Source organism: Perna viridis, chromosome 5 (assembly GCF_037379345.1).
Source record: "Perna viridis isolate PV_CMFRI_1.1 ecotype Kerala chromosome 5, ASM3737934v1, whole genome shotgun sequence".
NCBI classification, from domain to species: domain Eukaryota; kingdom Metazoa; phylum Mollusca; class Bivalvia; order Mytilida; family Mytilidae; genus Perna; species Perna viridis.
In genome coordinates, this window is record NC_142449.1 from 43,885,989 (window position 1) to 43,900,273 (window position 14,285).

Sequence of the window (14,285 nt, forward strand, 5' to 3'; positions counted from 1 at the left end):
AAGGATTTTTATGTTTAATTTTATATATTATTTTAATATGGTAATAAGTTTGCCCACATTTAGAAAAAAAGTTCTCAGATTTGTCAGTTAAGCTACTACGCAATGTCGAGAGCTTGAAAATATATGATATGTTTAAAACCAAATTTAACTAGTGTTACCGAACAGTTTAACTATGGTGCTAATGTTGAAGAATTTATTGTCAAAATAATCATGACGACACAAAATACTTTGCTGTGCGTTACCATGATATTTTTTTTTACATATATAAATGTAGCAGTTTTAGTTCTTCCTCTTTTACAACTTAATGAGTTTAACGAAAAACTTCTAACATCAGGATCCGTGATTTACAAGTCCCTCCAATATGCTTCCATCAGCAAAAACAAAATCATTTTGTTTACAATATTTATGTTTTAGGAAACATAAGAGTTTTTTGCAGAGTAAGACCAACGAAAACCCAAAGCGTAAACACTGCAATAAAATGTACAAAATACGCGGTAACAGTTCTTGAAAAAATATTCGAAATGGATGGAGTGTTTTCTGAAGGAAGCACCCAAACTGAGGTATTTTTGTAACTACCAATTTTCAAGTGAGGAAGCTAATCAAAGATTAATTCTTGAATGTTCTATTGTTATGAAGGCCAATTTTTACGTTTATTTTATCTGAAACCATTTGCATATAGTGGTATAGTTAAATCACTAAACATTTGAGATTGACAAATATGTATGCAAGACTATAAATAACCCTGTAGTACTTTAAATATTCATTTGTTGAGCCCATTTTAAAGGTTAGATGCTGTAAAAATGTTCTGTCACAGCAAACGTTTGTTTGAATTATGTTTATCTTTTCCTTTTGACAATGGTAAACTCTATTTCACGAAATAATTCACCCTGAATTTGATAAAAATGCACATTGCACAGCAACATCAGGATAATATTTTAATAATCTGTGTTAGAAAATGCATTCAAATGTTTAGGATCTAAGTCCACCAATACTTTACATTATTCCTAAGTGCACACGTTTGTCTGTGGTCAGAGGAAAAATTGTTGTCTTATTATGTCCATAATTTGTCAAAAGAAACCATGTTTGGCAATTTTTTTTTACAATAAAGTAATTATTTTTATTTAAAAACAAAGATTTAAGTGGCGCTTGAAAACAAAAAGTTTGCTGGATACATCATTGGTATTATTTATAATGCAAACAAAGACTTTTTCAATGTCAATTTGCTAAAAAGCAGTGTTTTCCCTTTATTCTAAATCTTACCCAAAAACAAAAAGTATATGACCATAAATTGAGAACATATTTTGGATGCATCAATAAACAATTCGTTTACCGAGTCCTTCCAAACGTCATCAAAATAGTCCAACAAGTACTATCATACATATAAACAGAAAATAAAAATAAAGCCAATATTTACCAATGCATAACATTCCGGGGGACATTGAAGTTAATATTTACTACTATTCATTTCATTATAGTTTATAGCAAATTTACACAATGTTTATAGGATATTTTGTTTTATTCAGCAATTTTTTTGTACGATGATATTGTTTTAAATGTTCATTGATAATTGTCCATTTTGCAGCCTTTTGTGGTAGGATAAATATAATTGCTATCTTTCAAATGTCTGTTCACAGGTATTCGATGAGGTAAAACCGTTAGTAACCTCCTGTTTACATGGATTCAATGTATGTATCTTTGCCTATGGACAGACAGGAGCAGGAAAAACATATACAATGGAAGTAAGAATCAATATCTATTGAAAGTATTCTTATAAGAATATTCGCAAAGACGTAGCGTACAGTGTTGGTGTTTTTTCGTTTTTTTTTGTTTTTTTGTTTTTGTTTTTTTGTTTTGTTTTTTGTTTTGGTAAGGCCATTGTTTTTTTAATGTTTAGTTTTACGACAATATTTCACTAAAAGTCATGGGTAGAAGGACGAAAAAAAAGAGACATTTTAGATTTTTTTTTTAAGTTTTTTATTTTAAAGACTTCGTTAAAGTCAACACTTTTCTAAACGTATTTAATATGGTTTTACCGTAAAAAATGGTATATAGATTCAGACTATTAAAAGATATAGCCAATAACCTTTAATATTTTATTTTATTAATTAATTTATTTTTTTTATTTTTTTATTTATTTTTTTTTTGAAACAGTAAAACACCGAGTCGGTCGGAAAAAATTTAAAAAAAACGAAACGAAAGTCATTTTATTTTTTTTCCGAATTGCTAAAAATTAGGGTCGGCGGATTCATAAAACTAAATATAAAAAATAAACAACCGGCAAAATTTGACGTCTTTTTTGTTTTGTGACGTACATCATTCTATAATTGTTTTATGTAAAAAGAAATGTGCTTGTTTTTTTTTTAAATAAAATAACACACACGACGTTTTATTATTTAATTATCTAATTCGATAGTAATTTTTCGTACGTTTTGGTCAATTGAAATGATCAGATTGCATCCTGATATGGTAAATAGTTTGGCATCAACCATTTAGAAGTGATTTGAAGGAAATTTTTGTGCTGCGAGAAAAATGTTAGGAATATGAAAACAAATTTCGTGATGCGCTAAAAAAAAAAGTAAAACACCCTCACCACTAAAGCAGAAAGCCAACAAACCTACAAGACAGACAGTAGCACCCTTCCCCCAGAAATCATATTGTGAAAGCGTATGAAGTGAATCTTTCATATTTGGTTTTATATCTCTAATGTAGATCTATGTTGATATTTCCTAATACATGTACTCGTTTCGGAATATTATAAGGTCTGTTGCTAAACATAAAACATTGCTAAACGATTCGAGAAAATAAAACCTTGGCAAATCTCCCTCTTTGAGGAAATTTGAGAGCGAAATATCCTGTTTTTATTACAAGACGAAAAACATTGCGATCGTATAATATGTTATGACGCAGTCGTCGTCGAAATTCAAAATTTCAAAGTTATTAGTTCACTCAAAACTAACGAAAAAAAGCTTTTCATAAAGACTGGGTAGCACGCAACGTGTAGAAAACGTTTGGAAAAAGACAGCGTGACATTACATCATATGTGCGTATTTATCTACTATTAGACAATAAAACTCTTTATTTTTTCAGAATAGACATGATAATCTGAATATTTATACAGTCCTTTTAGAGTGAATATACTTTGGTAAAAATACTATTCGTTGTTATATTTTGCAACCGTAAGCAAGAAAGTAGCCTATGGCCAACGTCGAAAAAATTAAGAATTGTGAAATATTTAAAATACGGAATAAAAGACTTTCAACAAAAAGTCTGAATGAACATTTTATATATATTTTCATTGGGGTTATGTAATAAATTGCCAATATAGTTAATGAAAGTCCCAATTAAAAAAAGCTGTTCGCATAACTTTAAAAAAAGTGTCTAACATTTTGTCTTCCAATCGGTTTCTTTCCATTTTTACAATGTCCATAACAAAGGGAAGACATTTGTGATATTGTAAAACGCTTTGATCTTATCATTACGTTATGAACAAATTGACAGCAAAACTGCAGCAAAACTGTTCCTTCCAAAATACACCAAGAAACAACTTAGATATATTGGTGAAATGGGAAGCAAGCATTCCTTAATGTTACAAGTCCAATTATGAAATATGACGTTCTTGTGATCGAATAATGCTTTCCCTCCACAATTGACGGCATCTTTCAAAGATATATGATTGTAATCCTAAAGCAACAACCATTTAAGAACATTTCAATATCTATATTGCCTTTGATAACTCCACATTATAATAGCAATATTTCGGTTTTCGTAACCAGCCCCGGTTCAATCGAATGCGACACCAACAACGTACGCAACGTCAATATGTATATCATCAATGAAATCAGATTGTGGCTATAACATGTATGATTTTTGACGGAAATAAGTATACATTTTGACTGTTGTGTGCGAATCGTTTCTCTTAAGTATGGAGATATACACAGTCATACAAACATTTAAAGGACATTACAAACAAGGTATATTCTGCCTTTCCGTTTACTTACATTGACATATTGGATATCATGATATCTTCCTTGTTATCATTTTTCCATTTTTAAAGCACATAGCTCTGAATGTTTTCTAAATACATTTATTTGACTACAGGGTAATAATGACAATCCAGGACTTTACAACAATTTTCTGGATGAGCTGTTTAAACAAGCTAAAGATGAACAAAGCTTGACCTTCACTTTCACTGTCTGTTTTTTAGAAATTTATAAAGAAAAATTAAGGTATTGTATATATAAAATAATGTGACATCGTTTATAACTAGAAATTAAACAAATACCTCCTTCTCAAATCATAGATAATACCTATTTATCATTATCTTAGATTTCAATGTGTAAAAGATTTAAGTATTTCTCCGTCTAAGAATCGGGCAAAATGTATATAAGGTGTGGCACATGAAGGAAACAATCGCATATATTTTATTGCATTAACCAAATAATTATACCTGATAATTACCAGAAATAACCATGAACGTGTTGTAAAATTTAGTTGAAATGGACTGTGGAAAATTGGCGGGAAAATTTTCCTGCAATCTTTCCCTATATAAGCAGTCAAAACATCTCTACGTCATAGATGCTTGATGATAAACTTTAAAAGCTTTTTGGTTGTTTTCTAGATATATTTAAGGCAAAAATGAGTAAATTGGAGAAAATGATGTGCCACCCATTGTCTGATTCTTACACAGAATGGTACTTATAACCCATCAATTCAACATTTATTTCAAAGATATATGTAGCGTGAAAGTCTCCGAGAATGCAACAAATGAACAAGCATTCACGAATCACCAAACTAAAGGAGAGGTCAAAAGTAAAATAAATTCTAGCAGGGAAAAATTGTACCTGAATATGTTTAAACTTTAATTAACGGTCAATAGTGATTCACATATGATTAGTCGTGGTAGGCTATCCACTACCTATTGGTTATACCTTCATATGCCACATATCTACAGCCGAGGTCAATGCAGTCATTGTCAGAACTTATACATTTTTTTCGTTGAAGTAGTTCTTACAGTTCATGCAATCACGGTCACATGTTTTGTAGTCTGGGATACATCGACTTGTGAGGATATATATAAGATTCTACACGATCTTAGAATTACTTCAAAACACATCCAGAAGGATCTGCTCGGATAATTAATAAGATGATCCTTATGATCAGGCCTTCAAAAGATTTTATTGGTTCTTGGTTAAATAAGATATTTATGCAGTTATATTTTAAAATGTGTTACAGTAAGGGTAATGGTTTTAATTGCTAAAATATTTTCTTAATCATTGTCATCAATTATTTATAAGGCAAAGAAATGAGATCTGGATGAGTGATACAGGTCATCGCGGGTCCTTTTATGTCACCACCTCCTTAAACTCAAAGGTTTTTGTTAAAAGACACAATATTAGCCAATATAGTCAATTAATACGAAAAGTCACAAAGGGGTAAATGTCAAGATGTAATAAAGTTCAGACCATTGCTCTACATTGAAGCATCCACATACCAAATATTTTATGCCTAGACCAAAAGACAATAACAATATTGCTCATAAAAAAAACTTTGACCAATAGGAAGGCATGAACTTGTGACCAATGTTGCAAAACATTATGGTTACAACTCAAATTCCAAAGACCTAAGATATTATAACCAAACGGCATTATTCGGACAAATAACCACAAAAATATATCATATTGACATTTGGGAAAACAATTCAAGTTCCCATAAGGTCAAAATGGTACGTAATATATCGACTGGTGGTAACACATTTATATAAAAATGCCTAAGGCCTAGATTAAAAAGGAAAAATGTTATGACTGGACGAACCGTTCTTTGAAAAAAATAAGCATGAATAGGAACTCAGACAAAATCGTTTACTCTCTAAGGGAAAAGATAGTCATGTGACATAAAAAAAGGAGACGAAGTGTAAGTCACTACTTACTAATGATACATCCTGTCTTCACATTTATGTTCTCTATGTCCAAAAAGGTAACAATATATTGCAAACACGTATAATGGATGACTAAATAGTGAAACATTAGGATGAGTAGTTGTTGAGAACATTGCCGGAAAAAATTTGAAGAAGCCAAAGGGTCATAAATACGGAAAAACAACAACAAAAATACCCTGAATATTCCTATCGCTTAAGTGCGTTAGAATTAAGAATGGATAATTTTAATTTGTTTTCTATATTTCATTTTGGCAAGATTGTTTATTTACTTAACTGGTACTGTGACGTCCTTAGCGTCGATCGGTCTGCAGTTCGCAAATCAAATAATTCCAAAATAAATAAGGCTTGATGAAGGGACAAATATTAATTTTGACTTTAAGCGATTAGAAATTAAATTATAAAGATTAGTTTTTTTTACCAAGTTATGCTCGCATTACCAAATGCCATAAGTTGGTTGTTTCGTATAACCTGGTCAAAAATTAACACAATCCTTAATTAAGCAATGTATGTTTTGCAACAATGCTTTTACCCAATACAAAAAAAAACAAGTTTGGAAATAACTCTAATAGTTTTTGGTGTCTTTTTTTCTGGATCTTTAAAACTTATCTTCTTGTGTTTTAACTCCCCATACATTTTGTACTAAGATGCCATAGATATTATGGATTAAAACGTTTCTCATATGTTCGATAAAAAAGAATGAATATCATTTCTTGTTCCAATTGTGTACAATATATTCATTTACAATAACAGGTAATGACACTTTTATTGTTGCTTAGAAAATATATAGCACCAGGTCAGTTTATTGTTTAAGGCTGCATTAGCAGTCATTTTCGTAATTTTATGTTTCTGTTGAAGTATACCTTAACTTTAAACTATTTCTACTGAATTGTACTTTTCCTGTATAATTGCATTTGATATCCATACATAAAATGCATTAAATACATGAAAAATGTGTCTATATATTAATTGTCTTGCAAGACAAAAAATCGACCTACATAATTCGTATGCATGTGACCTTAATCCGCGCATATGCCGTTAGGGTCGCTTCTTTAATAACAAATCCGATTGCAAAGCGAAAGGGGTTTTCCAACAGCAAGGAAGACTGACCGACTCAAGTCGCAAACGAAAAAGGTTAGAATATATAACGCAAGGATCGTTTTTAAAATTTACCTATTGTGATATAATGTGCCTCAAATATGGTCATCATTTACTTGAAAACTAATCAAGAAAACAAGACATGTGCTTACCTGTGTATCCGTAATTGTTATTTTTTTAAGTAAGGTTACAGTATTTTTAACCAAAGTCAATGTCCTGTCGGTAATCTTCGTAAGTAATGGCAAAAATGATTAGATCAAAGCTATATCGATCTTCTCTGGTTAAAAAAACGTTGTTTTCACAATATTCTGTAGGTATTATCGACATTTATTGCTTCACTTGCATTACTACGAACGTATTTCATTGAATCAGCAAAATTCAGTAGATTCAAAACTGATCAAACTCGGCAACTAATGCAGCTTTAAGGATAAGAGACTGTTTCATTACACCAATAACAGAGTCCGATTTAATATTAATCACTTACATTTTTATATGGTATAATTTCAACATTTCCCTTTGCAGAAGTCTACTTGATAATGATAAGAACGAATTAAAGGTAATGTTTGTAGAAGATGTTGCTACTGTTAAAGACCTTGAGCCAAAAACAGTAAGCACACCAAAAGAAGTCAAAAAGGTAAGTTAAAAATGTTGAATCAAACAATAAAATATCCGATGTTAAGTTACAAAGCGTATTTTTTTGTAAGTTTGATCCTGAAGAAAGACAGCAGAAAATTAGATTTGTTTTTCTGCTTTTGTAAATTTCTCTGTATCAGAATTTTTCTTTCGGCTATATTCCTTTTTATACTGTTTTATGATTATAATCTGCTATTTGGTATTTATCATTACAGTGTCATTTATCATTTTCACGATATTTGCTTCGGTGCACTGCAGGTTCTCTCTGACGGTTCCAAAAATAGGAAAACATGTACAACTAACATGAACGTACAATCATCCCGCTCACATGCATTGTTGATTTTAACAGTAGAAGCAAAAAAGAAGTCAACAGGAAACATAACTAGAGGTATTTTATTTGTACCAGTAAAAAGAGTTTTCACATGTAATTGCTTTGGTTTTCATTTGTGATATTTTGGTTAAATATGCAAGTTGTCGATTGTTTTTCCTTTCTATTGATGCATTAGGGATCAGCTTATACATGTACAATGGGTATTGTCAGTTTTCAAAGACCCCTATGTAGCAAAAATATTCTACCATACATGACAAATATGTTGCACAACCAGCATACAAAGCCCAAAACAACATTGTTTTTGTCCGCAAAACGTGTTACATTCGATGTTTGATATCAGAGATAGACGTAGAAAATAATAGCACTAATAGGCGTATCCAGCTACCACACTCTCCAAGGAACCATAAATTTGTGCTAGTCTCCAGTCCTTCCACGACACTTGTTACTCCCGTAGTGGTATTAATTCAATGTGGATGCTGAAAATTCGAAAGATCTTCTGGAAACCCTCAATTCAAGACCATTATTATCATTATTGTCATTGTTATAATTATTATTATTATTGTTATTATTATTATTATTATTATTATCAGAATACAATAGCATTAAAACATATGATTTGTCAAATTTTTAATCGTTCCACCACGGGACTCGAACGGCCTGCACAAATTCTAGCGCCCTAGACCACTCGGCAAACTAGGCTATATAAATATATAGCTTTTGATAGCCGGGTCATTGCTCCGTGTAGGATACATCTAGGGTTGTAACCAAGTACATCATATATATATATATATATATATATATACATTAGTCGAGAAAATCGTACAAAGATACCAATAAAGATGTTAATACACTATACGAAAACATATAATGAGCAAAATTTTCGTTCAAATAATGGCCTTTTCAGTACCTAAAACAAACTAAGTGTGTAGGAATGTAAATGAAATCAGAAAGATCTTTAAGTTTTTGATCTATCCCATCTGGGTGTAAAATTCCTCCATCTTCACTCGCTTCAGATCGTGTTTTGTTGAACAATTAAGATTAACATTTTGATGAATACATCGAGGCAGTGATTTGTAATCTAAAGTGTTAAATCACAGGGAGTATAGGCTTTTTTGTAAGGTCGCTCCTTTGTCCGTTCAAATGCTTATGAAAAGGCAGTTTGGACTCACCAACATATTTGAGACCACAGATGGGACAGTGAAACTAATATATCACTTTAGCGCATTTGCAGTGCACGTTACTTATTATTTTGTAGCATTTCCACGTGACCATGCTTGTGAATAATGACGAATAGTGCACTTGTTGAAAACCTTTTATTGACCTCTAAAATTATTACTATTTTTTTTATTTAGGTTAAACACTAATGCATTTGTTGTGTTTCACAACATTCGTATTTTTTTCTATTTGTTGTTATTATTTTTTTTTTGGAGGGGGGGGGTTAAATAAGTAATTAAGGATACTTTTGGTCAGTAAAATTTCTAAAATACAATGTTGTTTTGTAATTATGGGCTATTTTTCTCGTTTTTTCGACTCCACGTCTTGAGATGAAACCGTAATATCATTTAGTAATAAAACAATATTTTAAGTATTTTACTTTTAGGAAAGTTAACGTTAGTCGATTTAGCTGGTTCAGAGAGTGTTAAGAATGGTCCACAGGGGACTCAGAGGGAGGAAGCGATTAAGATCAATTTATCATTGTTCAACTTCAAGAAAGTATTGTGTCAGCTGAAACAAAACGAACCGTATATCGGGTATCAAGAATCTCTGTTGACTAAATTGTTAAAAGGTAGTTTAGGTAATATTTTATTCTTACATATGGCTAACAAATGATAAATTTAGGAAATATTTTATTCTTACATATGACTAACAACTGATAAGTTTAGGTAATATTTTATTCTTGCATATGACTAACAACTGATAATAACACATTCTAGGTAAAGTATATAAAATATGATGCTCATCATGTGATTAGCGTAGTCGTCGAAATCGCTCGACTAGGTTAAATTAGAATATAATGTGTTATTCATCTATTTTATAAAGCTTCGAGGATCTTGAACAAAAGTATATCATTTTGTATATCCTGAACCAAAGGCAATATTGAACAAGATTGTAGACTTCTGGAGAGGGTGGAAAACTGAAAGTACAAAATAAACAACCATTAATCAAATGCTCACAATATATGAAATTAATGCTAACAAGTACAAGGCAATCATGAAACTTATTAATAATTCTGATGCATTTCCAATGTATAACATTTAACAATATAAAATTCACTTTGACATAGTTGAACCATAGTTGGCGATTTCACAATATAACACTTTGTACGTACTGTATTTTTGGAGTCATCCGCGAATAGGGGAGGTAAACTGACAACACTTTATGAGGCTTGTACTGTTGTTTTACCAAATTTGTGAATCGACCAAATTTAAAAAAAAGTGTTCAAAAAGGTGCAACTGGGGTGTAAGGTTAGTATAAATGAAAATTCGTACAAAGTTAACGGGATTAAAAGTTAACAGATATATAGGTGTGTTTACTCGTCCGTGAACGTACTTCATAATATCTCTGAATTGGACCTTTTGTCATATCAGATAAGTTAAAAAAAAAAACGAAAAATATGTAATGATAATGTATGCATAATACATGTTATAGCAATTAACTTACTCTTGTGGGGGAATCAAATCTCCAAATCATTATGACATGTGAACAATCATTTGGGAATGTTTATACTGGGGAGTGTAACAGACAAAAAAGATGGTAGACCAATAACCCAAAAAATATAACGGACACATATCCTTGCAACAATTATTTCTTCTTTTAGTAACAAATTTCTGACACTTTTATACAATACATCTACAACGTAAAGTATAATTTGTACGTACATTTTTTTGAAAATGCTTAGTGTCAATTTTAATCATCAGCAATCTAGTTGTCTATTCACTTCGGTGTACTGTAAATCTAAAATATGAACTCGAACGGATCATACATGTCTTTACATTCTGATAGCTAATATGTTTTGTGACTAAAATATGCAATATGAGACGTATTTAATAGCTCTGTAGCTACAAGATTCCAATATTTGTCGATTTTATATCTGATCAATGTCCCGAACGGATTTTTACGCCTTATTAAAATATGCCACTGATATAATGCTTCCTTCTTGAACCTTGTCAGCCAACTACAGTTTTGATCGTTGTAAAACATCTTTAACCGACTTGAACTGATATCACGTGGTTTTCATTTGATCTAATAGGACGACTGCAAGATGCTTTCGAAGTTTTGTCAAATTTTCGATAATCAATTCTTTTTAACACAGTTGCAAATATTTTGAAAACTTTGGACCTCAATGAACTTTTTGTGTAGTACAGTTTTTCAGGTTTTTGTTTTGTTATTTTATGTTCTTTGTTTTGTGTGTCTGTTGTCCATGTCTGTTCCCTTGATTAAATTCTGTTGATTTCTCCTAGAATCTTGGTTCAACTAAAAAGAGCATTATAATCATATTTAGAGTAATCGCACATACAATGCAAAAGGATCTGCTAAGTTTCCATGTACTAGGTACAATGTACTTTGTTTATTGAAAATTATTTCTATAACGAACGATACCTTTGTAAATTTAAGAATCCTCGGCAAACACTGTCGAGCCAATTATATCAATGAATAAAAGTATCTTTATAATTACCAAGTCGGGAAAGAAAAAGTGTTTAAGAAAAAGAGGACGTGCCTAAATATTTTCGAATGAAAACATTTCCATGTGTTTGGTTCAGGATTAGTAATATTGTTGAGTCTGTGGAAAGTACCATGTGGAAAACAACGGATACAGCATACTACAATTTGACAAAAAGCACTTTAGGAATGCATAACATTTATAAAATAAAAAGAAACAAAATAAGATTGACTATGGTTACTCGTAATGCTTCTCCAAAAGTTTACTTGATTCTGAACAAATTATTTTCTTGATTATTTGTAATTGGTTGTTCAGACTATACAGTGTCGATATTGCCAATTTATTCAAAATTCGTACCTATAAGTCATTCAATTTATTTTCAGTAAAACATATATTACACCTTTATTCTAATAGAATCCGTTTACTTATTATATCAATACGTTCTATTCATTAAAGCAAGTGTTTTATTATTTTCTGGGTTTTTTTTCTCATTTCTCTTTTGTTTTTTGTTTGTTTTTGTTTTGTTTTTTGTTTTTGTTTTTGTTTTTTTTTTTCTATATTTTATTTGATGCTTTTTTTGCTGCTGCTATTGTTTATATGAAGCTTACAGTGGTATGGTTTGAACACGTCATGAAATTTGTGAAAATTATTATATCATCAGGCAAATTCTTTTATTTCAGGTGGCGATAGTAAGGCTGTTATGATTTTGAATGTTGCCCCTGAAGAAGAAAATGCTTTTGAGACGAAAAAAGGTTTAGAATTCGGCAAGCTAGTCCGTTCAGTAGAACTAAGAACTAAGAAACAAAATTAGTTCTGGACACGATTTGTGACTTTATCACGTAATGTCTACCACTAGTACTACTTTCTATCTTGGTAGATTTGTTGCATGACTGGCAAATGAATAAGTTAAAAGAGAACACTTTGCAATTGAGCAAATCATACATATCAAAACATATTTGTCAAATATTTATGTCCATGAAAGTTGACTGAATAAAAAAATAACTCTCATTTTTACAAATTAATCGCAATTTTATTTGGGGGGGGGTGGTCCACCATAATTGATTAGCCTGTGACGTTACTAAGTCGGCTAAGTGAAGGTAGAAGGAAATTGATTACAATTTGTAAAGAAAGTGCACTTTTTTACTTGTTCCTTGTAAGTTCGAGCCGAAATACAACAAAGGAGAGATTGGAAAGGAAATGTCGGAAATTATAGTCGAACGACGGGAAATGCAACTGGAAGACTGGATTTTCTGAGGAAAGTGTAATGGCTACTTCTGATTAGTGTTCGTTTGTCAACTAAACAACTTCTTGAAAGTTTCTCTTTTTTCCATTTCTGCAATTAAAAGCTTGAAAAGACGACATGTTTTGATAATAAGAAATAAGAAAAAAACATGATGTCACTAAATCGTTTGGTAATGATACAAGTACTACAGGTGGAGATATATAAACCAAGAATCTTCCGTTAATATTTCTGTTTGATTGTTTCGTTTTTACTTATTATCAAAACATGTCGTCTTTTCAAGCATTTAATGTTTCGTATTTTGCTGTTACCCTTATTCGCGTGTGAATGGGTGTGCAAGAGAACCAAATAGTCTGCTTTTGTTTGCTTCTTTCCCAGTCTTATCATTTAATAGATCATTTGTGAGTCCCTTCCGCCAAATATTTGTTGGCCATCCTCTTTTCGGTCTCTCTATTTGTTCTCGCCTTGCGGCGCTTGTTTTGGGATGTTTTATTCACTATAATGTTAAGTATACCAAATTCATTTCAAATTGGTTTTAAGTATGTAGATTGTTCTTTTCCAAACTTAAATATTCTGTTAAGTTATCTAATATTTAGGACTTTTCTCAGTCATTTTAATGTATTTGAAAGATGTTGCAACTTTTTCTATGTCATCAGCAATGTAAGTCAAATATACTACTCGTAGTGTTATGCACATAACTTACAAACAAATCTTGTTAGAACATGTTTTCGTAGTTGGCAAGAAAAAGTAGAAAAAAAAACACAACTTGTCGGAAAATTACTATGTATGAATCTTGAAGAGACTGTTTAACCTTTGCAGACTATTTGGTTCTCTTGCAGTAATTTGCGGAAAGAGTAGTATATTTGACTTACATTGCTGATGACATAGAAAAAGTTGCAACATCTTTCAAATACATTAAAATGACTGAGTAAAGTCCTAAATATTAGATAACTTAACAGAATATTTAAGTTTGGAAAAGAACAATCTACATACTTAAAACCAATTTGAAATGAATTTGGTATACTTAACATTATAGTGAATAAAACATCCCAAAACAAGCGCCGCAAGGCGAGAACAAATAGAGAGACCGAAAAGAGGATGGCCAACAAATATTTGGCGGAAGGGACTCACAAATGATCTATTAAATGATAAGACTGGGAAAGAAGCAAACAAAAGCAGCAAGAGATAAACTGTAGTTGCCCTATGCCCTTCAGGGGTCGAAGTGGTTTAAGTCAAGTTAGTTGGGATATTCTGTTGATTCCAGTTATTAATGAATAAAATCTAGAGGATAATTGAAGGTCTATATTTGCAGTCAAAAAGCCAGAGTGATCAACTTCTTTCTCAATTTTATGTAGAAAGCGTAATCAAGAGAACCAAGGTTATAGCGGAA

General features: G+C 31.2%; 1 protein-coding gene across 5 annotated transcripts in view; it reads left to right on the forward strand.

The window, feature by feature from the left end:
* The window catches only part of LOC148617844 (kinesin-like protein KIFC3), a 40,587-nt gene extending 27,914 nt beyond the window's left edge, over positions 1 to 12,673 (forward strand). For 3 of the 5 annotated variants that reach the window (XM_088585429.1, XM_088585432.1, XM_088585430.1), the window contains 7 exons: positions 415 to 560; positions 1,635 to 1,739; positions 4,099 to 4,226; positions 7,553 to 7,664; positions 7,922 to 8,051; positions 9,595 to 9,789; positions 12,336 to 12,673. In XM_088585429.1, the coding sequence (XP_088441555.1) occupies positions 415 to 560; positions 1,635 to 1,739; positions 4,099 to 4,226; positions 7,553 to 7,664; positions 7,922 to 8,051; positions 9,595 to 9,789; positions 12,336 to 12,466 (947 nt within the window). In that variant the 3' untranslated portion in view covers positions 12,467 to 12,673. The remainder of the gene's footprint in view (positions 1 to 414; positions 561 to 1,634; positions 1,740 to 4,098; positions 4,227 to 7,552; positions 7,665 to 7,921; positions 8,052 to 9,594; positions 9,790 to 12,335) is intronic. The other 2 variants (XM_088585431.1, XM_088585433.1) reach the window with 2 other exon arrangements.
* The last annotated feature ends 1,612 nt before the right edge of the window (positions 12,674 to 14,285 follow it).